This window comes from Furipterus horrens, unplaced genomic scaffold (assembly GCF_987537825.1).
Source record: "Furipterus horrens unplaced genomic scaffold, mFurHor1.1.pri manual_scaffold_9, whole genome shotgun sequence".
Taxonomy (NCBI): Eukaryota; Metazoa; Chordata; class Mammalia; order Chiroptera; family Furipteridae; genus Furipterus; species Furipterus horrens.
Genome location: NW_028327179.1, coordinates 12,364,935 through 12,384,137, shown reverse-complemented (window position 1 = coordinate 12,384,137; position 19,203 = coordinate 12,364,935). Strand labels below are relative to the sequence as shown.

Here is a 19,203-nt window from a genome sequence, read left to right as displayed (position 1 = left end):
AAGTGACAATCAGAAAAATGAAAATGTGTATTAAAAGAAGCATTTGATAAAAACCTGTCTCGATGTGAGAAGGCAATATAGGAATAATTAATTTAATATTTTATGAACTAATTATGTATGAAGTTTTCAGGGGAAAAAAAGATCAAAAACCTTTTTCATTATTTATAAAATAAATAATACAACAGGCCATTAGCAGTATAATAAAATTAAGCAAAAATCTAATAATATTAAATTAACCAACAAACTCACTAATAATATTCACATGATCATAAAAGCTCTCTTCTAAAAATTCTAGTTAAGAAAATTTCCTAGGAAATAAAAGAACTACATACTTAGGAAAACCACTAGAGAGAGCTCTTCTGTTCCTTAAAAGGTTTCTGTTGAAGTTCACTGAAGCCTCCGCATTTATCTGCTTTCTGACAAGACCAACACGTCTATGCATTGCACGGTTTTGTGTTAGTGTCAAAAGATATATTCCATGGGAAAATATCACATACCATCAGAGGGGGTTTCATCATCTTTATCATATTTTTCTGAGGCCAATGAAATAGTGTCTAGAGGCCCAGAAAAAGGATCATCATATTCTTCCCCATCTTCCGCATCACCTATAAAAGAATAAGAGAAGACTTTTATAATTTAGCCAACTTAAAAAGTGTTACATCTTAAAAAATGAATAGAAGAGTTAACTTTTTCTATTCAATTCAGTCATTGTCTTTAAAAAAACAAAGAAAACTTTTTGAAATGTAAAAATAGGTCCTATTTTAATGTATATTCACTGTAATTCAGATAAAGTAAGAGTTTTTGAAGGTCAGTATATAAAGTGCTTGTTTTTCGAACAAAAGGATACGAGTTCAAAGTCATGATGGTCTCTACAAAGATGAATACAAAAAAGTAGAAGCAAAGTAAAACAGAGTGCACATCTAAAATAAACAAAAAATTGAAACCAGAATAATGAAAATAATGGCAAAAAAACATGGAAGACACAACAGAAAAATTATTCAATTTACCTACTTACCTGCTCAATATTTGAAAAATTATGAGAAATTGATAATTCAAAGGCATATGAACATTTTATGCTTTCATTAAAAATCACAGGGTAACATCAGAGTAGATTAAAAACTGATGAGATATCACTGAATGAAAATTGGAAGTATCTAGTTTATAAATAACCATGTTTAAATTTAAAAGGCTTATATGTGTTTTAAAGCAGCTTTTTCTATACAGGATTCCTGCCCTTGAAAATGCAACTATTTTTAATCTACTGTAAAATGTTCTAACCAGTTTTCTACATGATTTCCGAATCCTAGGATGGTTGGTTTGTTTGTTGGTTGGTTGGTTAGTTTGAAGTCATTTAATCCTCACAATTAAATCTTGCGGTTTGGATTTTCCCCACATACTCATTTAGAATAATTTTTTTAAAAGAGTGTTTCAGATTTTTGCTAGCCTAGTTACATGTAAGCAATAATTTCTCATCCATATTCAACAATAAAGAAAAATATATAGTTAATACTATATCGATCATCAACTGCTAACAATTCTAGTTATCTGTTAAAAATTCAAGAGAAAACCAGTCACCTTAGGGACTAACCAAAAAACATGGTGAAAATCTCCATAGGAACCCTACAGTACCAAGAGAATTACTTTTAGACCATGGTTGCTGAAAAGATCCAGATTAAAGCTACTAGGTGCTCCAAAAGCATATCTGTATCCTCTGATAACCATTTGATGGGTGGCACCCTATTTTTCACCACCACACCATCAAAGTAACTTAAGAAATCAGTATTTATCTTTATTCCCTATAATATTGATATTTCACCAGCATTTGTCATTCTTATGCTGAAAGTAAAGATCCAAATATCTCGCATCAAGACAATAAGAGCAAAATATAGAGACTATTCATTTTTCTTAGTGATTCCATCACTGGGTGTACCATACATGGTGATGTTTCTTCCTCAATTAAAATTACAAGGAATACATACAAATACTACTCATTCTTCAAATCTTAACACTCTTGCTTACAAGATGTTCAAAATATTTTTCAGAACATTCAGTGATCCCTTACAATATTTATCTTTATGGAAAGAACCATGGTCTGATTTTAAACATGAGAAAAGACAGAATCTCATAAAGTGCTAGTAAAAATATGTATGAACATGGAATGACAGCTCATGGAATATGTGGTGGTAAAGATCACAAAGTCCTCAATTGCTCTTAGTTGCTAGAGTACCCTTATATTTTTAATAAAGTAAGAATTTTTATAATATAAATTTTCTAAGAATATCTCATATGATGAACTATAAAATAAATGTTGCTGTGAAAAAAATATATCACCAGAACTTAGCACTTAGCATATTTCACTTTTAAGAATATAAAAATACAACACTAAAACCAGTGAATATATGGAAAGAATTTTGAAAAATATCCAGATGCTTGAGCTTAAGTCTATTAAACTCTATGTGGAAATAAGCTGAAGAAATAAAACTTAAAAAGTTTTGAAAATCAGAATTAATTTGTTTTCTTTTAATAATATCCATTACATATTTTTTCCATGCATATAAATGCATACGCATATGAACACACAGGATAAAGATCATTATTAAAGCTATAAATCCAATCATATTTAACACGAATTATAAATATTCTACACAGATCGGTCAATGACATGTTAAATACCTTTGAAGTTTTTCTTTTTTTAAAGAAACAATTTTGGATTATATATATATTAAAGGGAAATTGTCTTAAACTTACCCTTCTAAGAACTGTAGCTCATTTCAAATGTTTTTTCTTTAATCAGTGTGATATTTATATTTAGTTAAGACAGTATGAATTAAGTGTTGCTACTGACTCATGTGCCCTACCCCCCCATCCCTTTTTTAAGCTTTCCTTGAATTAACTCAGAAAGTAAAGAATAAGAATCTCTGTACAGGGCTATTCCCTTTTTAACCTGCATTAAGTTGAGAGGACACATCATTTTTCAAAATGGTCTTCTTCACTTTACTGTTGTTCCAGTGATGACCCATCCCTTTCTCCCTCCACCCCCCCAATTATTCTTTCAATCCCAATCAAGAGCTGCTGTATTATAAAGAGCTTTAATTGAACACAGGGGTCGCTCTTGAGTAGTGCAACGTCTTTTTTTCTCCCCGGGGGCTAAGTATTTGCAGCTATACCTGCAAAGACTTCTATAAATTAAAAGGAAAATGTTTCAACTTGTATTTGTAATAGAAAACTGAACTCCAAAGCAATGATGGGCATCAGGTAAACGTATCCAATACAATTTACAGACATAATTGAAAGCATTACAGCCTAATCAGACATCTAAAGGAAAAGCATGCTCAAATGAAATGTCTACAGAATCATTAGTTGGCAGCCATTCTATTACAATCACACATAATGTCAGTGGTGCCTTGAGCCCATGCCAGTGACAACAGCATAAATTTTGCATCTCATTTCAGTGGTCATAAAATTAATGATCAGTTTAAAAATACTTCTTTGTAAAAGTTATTGCACAAAGAAAAGACATGAATGTGTTCCTGTTATGTACTCACAAGGATAATTATGAGGTTGTTGCTCATTAATACTGTTTCTTGTTTCCCCAGAAAAGCATTTGATTTATCCCACAACTTTGAAAAGTTTAATTAATGATACGAAGTCAACAGTCTACTAAAAGACAATGATCCAAGGCTTCCCTTCCAATATTCAGTGGCAACTAAAATATTAGAGCAAAACCAAGGCTTAATCGTACCACAGCAACATAGTTATCTGAAAAATATTTTTAAATTTATAATAGTTGGGTTCAAATCACTATTCTATCTTCAATTTAAATGGCTCATTATCAAGTAACATTCCCCTAAATGCCTAGAGATGAAGCCCAGCAGCAACAAAACGGTCATGATCTCTACCGCCACTGAAGCTGATTTAACCAACTCACTGCTTGTTTTGTCAAACAGTCATATTTTAAACCTAATTAAGTAAACATTAAACTAAATAATATGCCTAAAATTTAGATATAACCATTTACTTTTATAGAACATGAAAACAAACTTGGAGGTGGGGAGAATTACTCAAGTGAAAACAAATTAATTTTTAAATCTCTACTCAGTTCATTTGTCCAAACTAATTTCAGAAGTAATAAAATACAGATACATAGACAGACTTATGCATTTAACTTGTCATTTCTTAAGAAAATCTGTAATTTAATTCTTAAAGCTTGGAAAGATTTAGATCACTACAAATAAGATTCTCTTCATAACTCTTCCACCATAGGAGCGTTAATTTACAGTATGCCAACGTGAGGCAGGGTTTTCAAATAAGGATGCCATTTCTCCAGCACTACCTCTGCAATATATAATACTTCTTTCGCCACAGGCCACGTAACCTCAAACACGCTTAACACGTTTGTACAAAGCCAGAGATGGAGGGGTGGGGGGAGGGCTGCCAGTTATCTGCTCAGATTTCATTGAGGAGCTAACTTTCAACAGAACATACACTATGTCAAGAAAAGTAAAGGAAAAGAAATTAAATGTCATCTGAACTTCTGACTTTTCTGCTGTTCTTGAGGATTCCATCAGAACAAACTAAAATGGGTCCCTTCTTACTTACCAATCCTGCTATTTTAAAAAGCAGTTTATAGTCCATTAATAAACTTCATAACACAAATGAGGTCAATGAAAATTTCTTTCTCAGTATACCTATACATAGTTAACAATATCAGTGGAGTCTTAAGGACAAAACTATTAAATTCTTTTAATTAGAGGGAAATATTTTAAAGGAGAAATGAGCGTTCTAGCTATGGCATCTAAAGGGAATTGTTTTTTAAAGCACTAATATTTTACAAATTTGAAAAATATTCTCTTGAAATAGTTGTCTCATGTGCTTATATATGTCCTTCTCTTAATAATTTATAATTTCCTCAAAAACTATTTGAAAACTGAATTATAAATCAAGATTTACTTAAATCTTCTTGATAAATGAAGCTGAATCTAAGAATATAATTATTTATTGAACACCTGCTATGTGTCATATAAGGTATCTTCACATTATCTTAATCATTCTATACAGAAAATAATCATGCCTAAATCATCACTGGAGTAAAACAAGGCTAATATAAGGGCAAGATACTACTACAAGTAAAGCTTTTTTATCATGTACCAAATATATATTAGAAGATTACATTTTGTAGTGGGTCAATAACAGTCTGGACTCAATTATTAATATGTTTTCATTACAAAAATAATTACTTCAAGTCATTTTAAGAGATCTATGAGCTTCTTTTGTGACACAGAACAAATTCTAAAATAATTATAATTTTATTCTAAATTCTAAAATGAACATAATCCTAGTGCATAAAGCTTATATTCAGATACACTTTATATTACTGGGCTATTTGACAACTAAGAATAGGAGACTAGGGTTAGCTCATTATTCTGGTCTGGACAATATTTGAAGGTCACAAGAAGGAACTCTCTATTCTAGATATTTCAAATGATTAACAGGGACTAGACTAAGCAAGATGGGTCCTAGTTGCTTAGATTCAAATTTTTCTTCTGTACAAGCAAAATTACAAAATTTAGAAAACCAACTGAGCATTTATTCTAAAGTCACAATTTTTCTGACCTCCTATCAATGGAGAATCTAGCCTTCAGTTTATAAAGAGATAAAAATAAGAACTTTAAGAAATTTTAAAAATGAGAAGAGAACTGTTAAGACCACAGCTTGCTATGGAAATGAATATAAACAGCAATTAGGAAATTAACTTAATGGACAAGCTTCAATATCCCAAAGCCACTGTAATAAAATAAGTTTCTTGCAATATAAAGTATTCTCATAAAAAAGTGGAATTAAAAACATTTTTAATCTTCTAAGATCTATGCAGCTTAATGTATCAATTCAAATAGTTTGAAAAACTGAAGTACTGCGAACTGTAAGTCCTATGCCATTCAATCTCATGAGGGGGGTAAGTAGCTATAGTGTAAGAAAGAAGGAGATGTGGGAGGGAAGGAAGGATATTGGACAGCCGTGCACCTTAGAGGACTAATAGCTTACTCAATAGAAATGAATACATCAGAACTAATTCATTTTATTTAAGAACTCACTACCTGCTCCTTTTTCTACCCAATAATTATATTAAGATGGTAATTAACTGTCATTTGGAAAGAAAAAAAAAAAAAGGTATGTGGAACAAATAGGACTCCAAAGGTAAAAAGGAGGAAAACTGCCTCTGTTCACTTCATTGTGACCCCATATTGACCTGAGAGGGAGGTGGGGTGGGGGGAGGAAGAACAGGAAAACAGCCAAAAGGAATCTGCCCAGGTCTCCTTGGATGAAGACAATCCAAAACTCCAAGGGGAAATATAAGGGGGGGAAGAAAAGCAGCACTATCAAAACATACATGGACACACTGAATTTGCTCAGTGGAGAATCTTATTATTAATAAATTCCTACTTTTGAAAAAAATGTATATTGGATAATTACTTTGCAACTACTTAGTGTGCACTACTTCTGCTTACTATTCCAAACAAATTACAGGAATAGTCCTTTAGAACAAAGCTGAATATACTGTGAGGGTAAAATGGCATAAAATTACTCAGCTTCTCCTATCTCTCCAAGGTATACATCTAATTTATCCACAGGCTCACTTCTGAACCAGCACTCCTGGTGATTAGCTAACTCAGTACAGTGGTACTGAACTACGAATGGCATTCAGAGAAAAATTATCATGGGAATTCTCTGAATTCTATGTTATTTGAACTCTTATTCTAGGTTCATTTTTTTAGTTTCTATCAAATACCATATAAACTTCTATTCTCTTCAGAGACATATCTCAGTAATGTAATTTTAATATCCACACACCTGAACAAGTCCTAAACCAGAAGACCAAAGGGAAAGTTCCTACTCTATTACCGAACATAGGCAATCATACAATGACTTCATATTATCATGCTTTCTTAGCTTAAAATTTTTCAGTGTAAAAATAAGTCACAATAGAGAATGTGATAAATAATCCCTGGTACAAAATACACCTTTTAAGAAGAGAGGCAAAATCTAATATTCCTCTATAAACAGTACACTGTATAAATATTATCATAATTAAAATGTATACATTTATTATTTCTATATTCAACTAAGCAAAATGCAACATGATTAAACCCATGGTTTAGGGTTTGTTGCAGACTATAAAAAAAGTGGGTATTTGTGAGGAGGAGGAGTTTCCCCACTCTTCTCTTTTAAAAAATTAATAGAAAAAAATCCCATTCCCTCCAATCACAACAATGGTAATGATTTAATGTGAAAAGTACTGTGGTTTCCTTTTCACTGTTTGATTTTAGGCTTGTCTGGCTAAGTACTTGGTTTACTGAAGCTGTCACTACTCTCTCACTTATCAGCTGGCAGAGATATGAATTACTCTGTGGTATCTGCTAACCCCAGTTAGATGTCATACTGTCTTCCCCCAAAAGCAGATCCTAGCTCCGGGTAGGTTAACTGACCTCATGTTGTGACCCTCATACCAGCATTCACAGGATTCAGGTCATGACCTATGAATTAGCATCATGCAAGTAAGGGCCATACAGAGTTTCCCTCACAGAACTGAAGACATGAAAAAGTAGGGACTTCCTATGCCTTTCCTGATTTGACTTTCAGTGTGCTAAGCAGCTCTCTCTCAAATCCAAAGGAAGACGAACAGATTACCAGTGCTCTCATGTATTAAAAAAAAAAAAAAATGAAACTGGATTCCTTTCTTTGAAAATTTCTATGACACACATTTATTCATATCAAAAGGAGAATAGAAACCAGCCTCTGAAAGAGATTTTACTCATGCTCTCAACAAAAATGGGTCCTGTTTTTAAAACAATGGTCCTTATCCTTAAAAATAACATCGGCGAGTACCGAGTACCTAGCCGTGGGGTCTCCTGCACCCACCACTATGAAATTGTCTCTGTGGGGTGAAATGGCGTGGGGTTTGGAACCTCGCCTGCGCTTCACTAAATTATTCCATGTAGAACTGCAAAGTACATACCTTTCTTAACTAAATTCTGCCGCTCTGAGACATTAAAACCTAAGAATGTCAAACACAGAAGATTTCTCCATCAGAAGATTGTGCAGAGTCGACTCTGGATATGCTTTTTAATTTTTTTTCTCAGCAGGGGGAGCTAGCACTCTCATCTTGAAAGTCTAAGTATACAAGTCGGATATTTAAATTTTGATTCCAACTATCACATTTCAGTATGTGTTAGATTATCCCATTGAAAACTTCCACAAGGAAAACTAGTTTCAAGTTTGACAAACTTGGAAATTTACCTTTGTCTTGAAATTCCTGAAGATAACTGCAAAATAAAACAAGAGGATTATATTTTAAAATGAGTACGGACAAATCAAAACAAGGTCCAATATGTGACAGTAATTCAAAGCTATTTTAATACATTTAGAGAAAATAAAACTACTTCCTATCCTGAAATGACAATTGCAAAAGGTATGTGGATTTATAATAAAAGTATTTTTAAAGACCTAAGTTACAGTAGTAAAATCAGGACACATCTTTAATACCTACAACTTACATTTATTCATTTCAGTATCCGGAGGTTATTTTCCATATTTATATTAAAATTCTTAATCTAACTATGTCTTATGATTTAAACCAAATATATCCTCACCTAATTAAAATAAACAGTTGAATATTGCTAGAATACTTAGAAAAATACATACATATTCAAGAACCTTCACAAAAGAGTGTTATGATAAGCATGTCTGTTTTTAAAAGCTATTATAGTGAAAATATATTTTGTCCTTTAAAAATACTTAAGAGCTATTAAATAACAACATTAACATTTTTAATTAAATGGTAATCAATTCCTTATTAAAATGTTAATTACAAACTTGCTTCTAAGTAAAAATTAGTAATAAAAGGCAAGCCACTTACTTAGACTTTACATCTTTTATCTTCTTAATAAGAGATTCTCTTTTTTCCTTTGCTTTCTTGGATAAACTTTCTCCTCTCAGTATGTCTGCTACAAATGTTTCAACATCTAAACCATAAAATGTACGAAAGGGGATACAAATTATAAGAATCATTTTTGTCAAGACAAATAGGACAATGATTGCGCCTACCCATAAGTGTTAATATCTGTACAATTTGTTATAGTTATTTATCAATCCAAAGCATAACAGTTGAAGTATGTTTCAAATACGAAGGTGGACAAATCTGTTCACCACTTAGCTAATAAATTTGTATGCTCCACTTATGCTTAGCACAGCAAATGCTATTTGGATGTTTGGTATCATTAAACCGGGAAGAACCACAGAAATTTCAATAAACTATGGTGCCTCATAAAATAAATTCTCTTATATAAAAACAAGCACAGAGTTTTTATGCATGTGTTACTACCATAGTATAGTATTTTGTGAGTTCCTGTATGAATAAGGCATTCACATTATTATGTCAGTATAAGTTAATGTCTCTGGCAAGGGCCTGTTTTTCCCAGTGTAATCTATTTTCAGGTGTTTAATGCTTTAAAAGAAAAAAATCAATCCCCTTTTCTAGCCAAGATTCCCCAAATCAAACCTTCCTCCTTCCTACCTGCCTCATCCACATTCACCAGCCACTCTCAAATAAAAAAAGATAATAAATTGTGTGGTTTTATGTTTTCTAGCTTCTCGCCTTGGTATTACCACCTAAAAATATTTCTTTAAAAAAAGGAATAAGTAAGTAACAATAGATTCATCCACTATTTGGAAATATAGTAACCTAGAGATAAGATTTTATGGCCTCATATAATATTTCCACATAGTCTCTTTTTTTAAAAAATTAGCAAACTTCTAAGTTCTTCTGATATCTAGTTTTCTCTGGTATAAAATTCCAACAAATCCTTACTGGTATGATTTTTTAATAGCTCCTTTCTTATTGTTTATGAAATACTGTACAACTTTAAATTAACTTTATATATTGAATTTTCAAATCTCACTTTGAGATCTCTAATACAGAGGATACCATAAAAAATTTTTTCAAGTAGGTATGACTGTAAACCATCCATATCTCGTATTGAAGAAATATGTGTACGTTGTATGTTTTACTTTCTTTTTACTTAACTACTTTGTCTCCTAACTCACAATGATAAAAAGTGTCAAAACATACAATAATATTATCTGTATTAATTCAAGCAGTACAAGTCTTTCAACTCTACTTATAACTAACAATTTAAAACCTAGTATTTGAGATAGAATGTAATCAATTTTAAATCCTTGATTACAAAAGTATCTTGATCCCATAAACAAAGTTAATTAAAGTGTTATTCTATAAATTGACAATAAATGCATAAAGGTAATTTTCCCCTAAATCAATATGACAAGTAAAAGAATTAAAATTTAATCTTGATATATTTTTTATAAACTGCTTTCTCATTTTAATGTTAAAAGTAAGTAGCAAAACAAAATGAAAGCAAAGTGTCACAGCTTCTCCTTCTTTGAGCTGTCCATATTTTTGAATACAGGGACGTAGAGACATAATCCAGGACCAGGGCAAATCAGACTCAGACTTCTAAAGTGAGTTCAAAACAATGAAACAGAAAAAAGAAAGTGTTCTCGAAACTCTTAAATGTTGTAGCCAATGGAGCAAGCAACCTTTGAACATTCAGATATTAGCTGAAATGGAAGAGATCATTGGCTTCTCTAGGATGGGTACAATAAATCTGCTAAGAGAGTGGAACAAGGGAAGGAGCAGCATCTCCACTGATTCTTCCTTCCAGCCAGACTCAGTACTTTCGAGAACCACTGGCAGGCACAATGATTGGTGAATAGCCTGCTTAATGTTACTTTCCCTCAGTGTTTGTCTTTAATTCCCTCATCCACGAGTATTTAATTGCCTATTTTACATTTTCATTATACAATCCAAGTTTAAACAAACGGAATCTATTTCTATCTCTGGAAGCAATAACAGAACAAATTACAGCCTAAGAGTTATTTCTTTAAAAGGTCATTTCAGTTCTGTAAAAACAGAAAACACAAAAAGCTGTGATGCTCTATACAGCGTTTCTTAACACTCTCAAAAGATGTTTTTAAAATACTGATCCCTGCTACTATTTTACGAGGAAATACTTGTTGAGAGAGAGAGGATGCAGGAAAAACCTATGTTGTTTGTTTATTCAGGGTGAGGGGGAGCTTCAAAGATTTGGCAAGGGAACAGATCTATATTTTTAGAGCAGTCTTAATGTATTAATTCCTAAATTTATCCCAGGAAAAGGGTTTAAGGTAACCAAAAAGATTTAATAAACATTAATTTTAAAAAATACTTCTTAAAGGAGACAAGGAAGCATGGAAACTGCTTTGCTGTTTTTTTCTCTTTTTAACCAATAAGAGCTTTAAAGTGGAAGCTATTACTGCAATAATCCTAGTTTGTTGGTGCCCACTAATTCAGTTAGGTTTTTAAGTGTTTGAAATCTGGGTGTTGTCTGTGTGTGTGTGTGTGTGTGTGTTCTTTTTCTTTTCTTTTTTTTTCCCTTAAAACTCACACTGTGCCCACTTATTTTCAAATCCAACGAAACCAGCCTCTCCAGGCAAGGAGACTCTCTGGATGTGCGGGGGCCTGCGACAGGGTCCCAGCACAGAGACAGATTGAGCACTGGAGTTACTGGGGCTTTACTGGGAGATGCTGGGGCTCTGAAGTTTGCGACATTCGACAAGCCGAGTGTTAAACCCCAGGGTCCCAGTCATAGGAGCTGTGAGAAGGAAGCCCTGGGTTTGGGGCAGCGCCGGGTTTGGGGCAGCGCCTTCGCCAGACAAATGGCACTGGATCTGCTGCGGCTTTGTGGCTCAGAGCCGGGGTAATATTTCAAAAGCCAGCAATAAAAGTCCTGGGCGAATCAAGCACTCCTCGGCTGGGTGGAAAAGAGATTTGAAGCTTTTTATTGTGCTCTGAATAGCCCTGCAAACGGTAAACTAGCGAGTGCAGAAGTCCTCTTCCACCTTCCTTCAGGGGTCGCGTCCCTGGGTTAATATGTAGATTTCACTGACTCTGGGCTGTCTGTAATTCGGAGAACAGCCATAATTCGATCACAGGGAAAGGTCGGCCTGCCTTCTCACTTGCCTCTAGGCCCGATGAGTTAGAATTCCTCTTCCTCCGAAGGAGGGGTCTCCACTCACTCGCGCACTCCCCGCGGGAGAGGAGAAGCAGTTCGAGGAGTTGGAGGAGGCGCCCAGCCCACCAGGGCTAACGCCCCCATCCCGCAACCCCTCACTCCCCAGTCTCCCGGACTGCGGGTCAGCGGCCTGGGCGTCCCCCGGAATCCCTAGAATTAGCCCCATCTCCATCAGCCTCTGCCCCCATGCCATTACAGCGGGGGGAAATTAGCCCAATGAATGTAAATGCGGTGGTGAATTTTGCTCCTGTTTCTCCTCAACACTGGCAAGAGTAAACCTCATCTCCCGGTAGGACTGTAAAAATCTGGGGGAGAGGGCCTCTAAAAAGATCAGATTTACAACTGCTCTGTAGATAAATGTTAAGGTCTGAAAACAAAATTAAAAGATGACATCATATCTTGGCTCAGCAATCCTCAAGCAGTTTAAGTTGGAAACCTCCTAACAGCCATCTCAACCCCTAAGAGGCACTTAGCACACACCAAATCACCAAATGGTACTCCAATTGTCTTTTTTTTTTTTTTTCCTTGTACTATGGACTCCCTACACATACGGATCTGCTAGAAAAACTGCCACCTGAGTGGCTAGGACAGGTAACTAACACACACACACACAGACAAAGGCTAACTGCTTTCTATGAACTTCCATACACAGTGAAAAGGTGAAACCACACAAGGTTAGAACAGTCTTTAAATTTCTGCAAACAATAAAACAAATTGTCAGCTACCTGAACCTGAGTACACAGCATTGGTTGCCATTCTTGAAGAAAGCGGATGTTTGACTACTTGTCCTTACTATCTTCCACCAGCAAACAGCCTGGAATAGGACTTCCAGGCTGGAGGTTGTAAACAAGTCACAAAGGTAACACCTGCTGTCCTCAGCCTGTCTCCCAAACACCTAATACCTCCCTCAGTGAACACACACACACACACACACAGCCGCCATGGTGATGGTCTGAAGAGTATAGGAGAGGGGGGCAAGAACTGAACTGAATCAACTACCATTTGCTCAGCCCGAGATCAATAAAATAAGTGAAAAACCAATCACACTACATCCCAAATAGCTTTACTACTTAATTCTACAGCTTTCTCTACTTTATGAATTGGGCCAGCTTTCAGTTTGTATTCACTGAGGTTTTATCACCGAACAATGTGGTAAGGGTTCCAGCCAAACTTTAAGCTGGCTTCAGAACAAAAAAAAAAAAAAAACATGCTTTTCTTCTCTGCTAAAAGAAGATATGGCTAACCAAACACACCTATGGGTGAAAACCTAAAAATCAATTAAACTGGCACATGTAGATCAATGGAGCCAAACACCCAAAGCTGGAAAATGGTTAATTGAAAACTTTTTGATTGCTCTAATCAATGTCTTACTCTTGATTACCTCGTACTTTTACAGGTTACAGTTAAACTGTGGACTTTTCTAACAGGGAAGAAGAGGCATGAACAAGCACAGGAGTTTTCATAGAAAACATAACTAAGTCTTATCTCCTATCATCTGACAAAATTTTCAGAATTGGTTTTGGAGGCTAAATGATTTATTTTGATTTTCAAAAAAATACTAGACTGCTTAAGGATAGGGATGAACATCTTTAAAAGATGATTCTTGATAAATAGCACCTTATAATAATCAAAATCTTTTTGCCACACATTTTCAAAGAAGCCTCAGTGAATAATATTAGTCTGAGATTTACACTGTATTCACTGTTAGGCAGCATCTATTATAGTGTGCTCAGTATGTGATTGAAAAAGAAATGTAAACTCGGTGGAATGAAAAAATAGACTTGGCTTTAATTGAAAAAGACAAACTAAGTGAATAATGAGTATATAAAAACTAGCCTATGCCACTTTTATCACCCATATATGACACTTAATCTTAAATTTATGAGCGACAACTGAACTGTGTTTCAAATCACCAGAGGCTTTTCCTACCCTGTTGTTTCTATCTTCTTTCTAGTAATACTTTAGTGCTGATAATGCAGAGATAAACTCACTTGGAAAAATTTTAAGTACTTCTCATTTTTTAGTACAGATTCCCTTTTTTAACAAGAAAACATTGATAGTTTGGACTGAAACTATAAAAATGGTACGTACTATCAAGAGCCTTATTTAGTAATCTAAAACGAAAATACTTCTAATGGAAATCCATGATGGAAGCAAGCCAGCCAAAGATCCCTTCCCAAGAAAAAGTAGGATATCATATGCTTAAGAGAGACAAATAATTTTCCTTACAGCACATCTTAATTCACCTTTGTTATTTAACTCAAACAAGAAACTGAATTTCTGGTCCCTTGATTTACAAACACATTTTCTTATTTCTAGAAGAGAATATCTTAGAGGTGTCAAAGACTGGTTTCATTTTAAGATAAAATATTCTCATATCAACTTTTTGCTCATTAGTTATTACTGTCAAAATGGGGCCAGCTTGATCTTGCTCTGTTGAAAAATCCAGGTGCTAAAGAAGTAGGTGACTATTGGTGACTCAGTAGGTGGCACTCTTCCCTTTACATACTCAGCCAAGGCGCCAGAAGAAAGTTATGGGACACTAGATATACCATAAATATTTCTCATAAGAAGAATAAAATCAAAGTGTTGACCAAATTATAAATGGAACTTCAGAAGGGTGGAAATCAAACCACACTATCCTCAGCATTGAGAAAAAAATAAGTCTTGCCTCTATTTCAACTGAATCGCATTCTTTACCTAGTGTCCCTAAAGGGATCCTTGATTATAATGTGTGAAGGATTTTGTTTTTTTCTTAAATGCTCTGGAGATCCGCAATAGGGAAAAATGCAATATTTCAATTCAAGACTGCCAGATGAACAAAATCCCAAGGTCACTTTGCAGACACCATATACCCACTTTGTTTATTGTTTGTTTGGTTTGTTTTGGTTTTGATTTTTCAGATCCACTATATTCTTCTGTTAACATTGGTTTCATTTTCTAACTTCATAAAAAGATACTAACACATCTTCTTACAGCTTTCCTTTCTAAGTGTGTTGTCCTAAAACAAATGAATGAGAATATCTGATTGCAAACCACTAACACTCCAGTATTCAAAGGGTGATTAAACAAATTATTAAAGAGGTTGGGGGGGGCCATGGTGCCAAGTTCCTCTCACTTTCATGACTGCCTGCAGGAAAAACTCACATAAATCAAGATTATTCTTGCTGTTAGTTCTAGTCAAAATATTTGGATGTAGGAGAAGCTTAAATGGACAAGATTTGGGGTTATCCTTTGATCCTAATTATCCAGGCTAAAACTGTTCTTCCATTGTTGTGAAAAAAAATCACACACAATGAGATATACAAATCATGTATCACAGAAATGTATACTTGAAACCTATATAATATTATTAACCAATGTCAACCCAATAAATTTAATTTTAAGGAAATTTAATTTTAAAATATTAAAGATTGCCTGCATATGGCAGTTCAAAACTTGCTCTTAACAACAAACATCTGTAAGTGGTTTTCCATTCATGAAACGAAAGAATAATTCAACGCTTTTATGAAAAGTGTAGGCTTTCAAGATTTAAGTACTGATTTCATAGAAATATAAATAACTAACACTCAGACTATATAGCCACTTTTTCAAGAGTATCATTAAATGTGAGTTAGAAATGATAGCTTCTATGGGTTTTTGCATTCCTATAGAATGTTTTTTTGTTTTTTTTTTTCTTTAAGGGGGCAAGGAATGAGAAGCAGGGGAAGCCTAAAACTGTTAAAATCAGAAAAAATAATAATGGGAAATGAAATAATAAACTGGTAAGAATATATTTGAGCCCCTACCTCTAACAAGCAATTGAAATGTCAAACAGCTAACACGCGTGACATATAATGATTTGAATAATAAGCACATGGGATCAAAGAAAAATGTCCAAATAATTTTATTTTGAAAGGCATTCTTTTTTACTTTATATTCATTTTCCCGAAGGAAAAGGGCTGTAAACACCTGAAAAGTTTAGGTGCTTGTCTTCTTTATCTCGGAATCCTAGCGCAGGGCCATGCATTCCAAGAGCTCTCAACTGCTAACGACAATCACCCATATTTCTGTTCTTAGTTTCAAAGAAAGAACTAGGTAAGCCAGTAATGTCTCTAAATGTCAAACCAATACCAACTCTTCTTCCACAGTTTTGGCAATTTAATATCTAACCATCTACTCAACACAAATCATCATGCACAATTCCAACAGCTTTTTTAATGAAAACTGCAAAAAAAAACCACTGAGATCATTTATTCATGAAAACCTCCCTGCCTCAAAAAAGATTTTAATTACAGTCAAACATAAAATGTTAACTTTCTTTGAAAAAGTTAAAAAATTTTTTAAACACTGGTTCACTTATTTCATTTCTTTAAAATATATTTTTTCTCATATCCATGCACTTGAAAATATCTTCTGAAAATAAAGTATAAGCCAAATTTATAACCTCCAAAATTTTAACGGTCTAATGTTTCTTTTTATTATTTCATGAGTTTTAATGTGTGATTTGCTTCTCTAATATGAAATATTGAAAATGTCAATAACTTTTTAAATGCTGATTGCAGATATTATGCAAGTATATTATCTGACTAAAGAGAGAGGGAACTAAAGTATATAGGAAGTTAGCATTGGTAGATAATTTAAATATTATGTAATTCTAAACTTTCAGTCAAATTACTCAAATAAGGGCCACATGAAACACTTGTAATATGTGGTAACCAGAGAATAGAGGATCTCATAAACTATATATCATACTATCTGCAATTGTATGATTATGGATCAAAATAGCAAACTGTCAACTGTGGGAGCTGTCAAGCTTTAAAAGTGTGCGCCCAGAAGTCTGTACTTTATTTCTTAAATTAAAAAATTCATACCTTAAAAACGGGGGGGCAAAAAATTCAATCCTAGACCTAGAACATTCTGAAAATGGTAACATCTGTTTTCGGAGTAATGACAAATACTACACTGATATGGCTCTTAAAATAATACTCTAAACAATAACACTCTAATCCATTCCAGCATTGTAACAACAAAAATGTTAACTGTAGTAAAACAAAATAGTACTCATGTGAAACTCTAATGTAACAGAATAAAAGCTGTCTTTTCAGTCCTTTCAATATTTCCCTCAGTAGTACCTATTAACGACAACAGCACTTCTTCGAGTAAAATACTGTCTCACCACATATGCATTCATCATACTGTAACCATGTTCACACAAATCAAGACTGAATCCAGATACTATTGATTTTATTTTCTCTATCATATTCATGATGCTAACCACCAAAACAGTATAAGTGTATTAGATTTAGTCTCACACTCTAATTGTAACTTACTATTTAAAATGTCCCATTTAACATATTGCTTTTTAAGAGTTAAAATAACCAACTTGTAATACAGGCATCTAAGAGAAGGTCTTCATGACCAATATTGAAAGATAAATACTTGAGAGACAACTAAAGTAAAACTATCAAAAGTAAGTTTTCAGAATTCTGATGTATGTATGACAAAATGAATACTGGTAAGAATTCCAGAGCATCAGCATAGATATGATTTGTGTTACCCTAATATATTTTCTATCTTATGCAGAAATATAAATTTTTCATTGGCCCTTGGTTACAATACACATTTCCATACCTAGTACAGAGCCTTGAAGAACCGCAACTTTTTTTTAAATTTATTTTTTATTGTTTTTCTATTACAGTTTTCCCATCTTTCCCCCTTTGCTCTCCCCTGCTCACAACTTTAACTCCTAAAGGAAGTTCCTATAAATGGCCATTTAAAACTGAAAAGGGGAAGATGAGGGTGCAAAGATGAAGTACTTTCATAGTGACACAGGAAGTCGGACTTTAACACATCCTTCCTTTTTAATGTTACTCAAGCTGAAGACAAGTGGCCATCTGAGAATCAGGCTCTCTTTGAAACTCAAATATGAGGGGACTTAATGTTCAAGGAAAGTGGGAGCTTTAGAAATGATAAACCCTTCTCCCCCATAGCCCCCAACACCTGTAGCTCAGACACATCTCTTTGCACCATTACACCCTTCTCCCCCACTGACCAGGCCACCCAAGTACTTCTTTGACTGCTGATCCCTTCCCAGTTCTCGCACTACACACTCATATTCATTCATTTCTCTTTCTCTTTCTCTCTCACGCGCGCGTGCGCGTACACACACACGGCGTCTTCACGGTGCACACAGAATAGTGTAATTCATCAATAAGGGCTTCCCCCCCTCTAGCACCAAATTCAACACACACGCTCACTCCTTTTCTCAGACCCAGTCCCCACTCCCAGTCTCACTCCCACTGGCCAGGGGACGGGGGAGCGTGGGAAAGGAAGGGAAAGACTGAAAGCTACTGTCCCGATCGGCTCGCCGTCCCCTCGCCCCCGCCCCCGCCTCCGCCCCGCAGCGTTACCCGCCCCCTTCCCGCTCTTTACCTGCCAACAGGTTCCTAATTTCCTCGGGGAGGGAATAGGGAGAGGAGGCACTGCTGGGGTTGGGCATGGTAGGGAGCGCGGGCGTGCGGGGGAAGGACCTGTGCTGAAAGGGTAACCGACGGGCTGGGGTTGCGGCTGCGACCTAGACTCTGGCTAGCGGCCCCGGTCAGCGATGCCGGACACTGCCGGGCCCGGGCTCACAACAAGGAAGTCACTGAATCCCCAACCAGCAGCTGGTGGACTCTCGACCCTGCCCCGCCCGTCAGGCCAGGGCGGGGCGATGGGCGAGGCGGAGACCCAAAGGCCTGAGGCGCGCAACTGCGCATGTGTGTCCCTCGGTTTTCCTAACCTCCAAGGGGAGCCTCTGGACAGGCCACGCCCACCACGTCGGGGAGCGGGAGGAGGAGCGGCTGGTGGGAAGGGAGAGATCTGGGGCTGTATCTCCTGATCCCGCTCCTGAAGCGGCTTGCCGCCATTTTTGTTACTGGCACCGCCAAAACTGCTGACCGTTTCCCCAGGTACTCAGAGAATAGGGGATCCTCAGTGCCTCCACGTTGCCCGATTAAAACACCTTCCGGCCGACGGTCTGCGCTGCCGAGGTTTAACACCTCACCTAGTAACCCATAAGGAATTTTCGACCTCCCTGAACTATTCTAGCCTTCTT

At 35.4% G+C, this 19,203-nt stretch overlaps 1 protein-coding gene across 3 annotated transcripts in view; it reads right to left on the bottom strand.

Annotated features, from left to right (window-relative positions):
• SKAP2 (src kinase associated phosphoprotein 2) overlaps positions 1-18,793 on the bottom strand; it is a 162,185-nt gene extending 143,392 nt beyond the window's left edge. The window contains exons 1-5 of one of the 3 annotated variants that reach the window (XM_090287088.1): positions 18,540-18,793; positions 8,915-9,020; positions 8,296-8,321; positions 8,015-8,053; positions 498-605 (exon numbers count right to left, since the gene is read on the bottom strand). In XM_090287088.1, the coding sequence (XP_090143214.1) occupies positions 498-605; positions 8,015-8,053; positions 8,296-8,321; positions 8,915-9,020; positions 18,540-18,606 (346 nt within the window). In that variant the 5' untranslated portion in view covers positions 18,607-18,793. The remainder of the gene's footprint in view (positions 1-497; positions 606-8,014; positions 8,054-8,295; positions 8,322-8,914; positions 9,021-18,539) is intronic. The other 2 variants (XM_090287087.1, XM_090287089.1) reach the window with 2 other exon arrangements.
• Between the last annotated feature and the right edge of the window lie 410 nt (positions 18,794-19,203).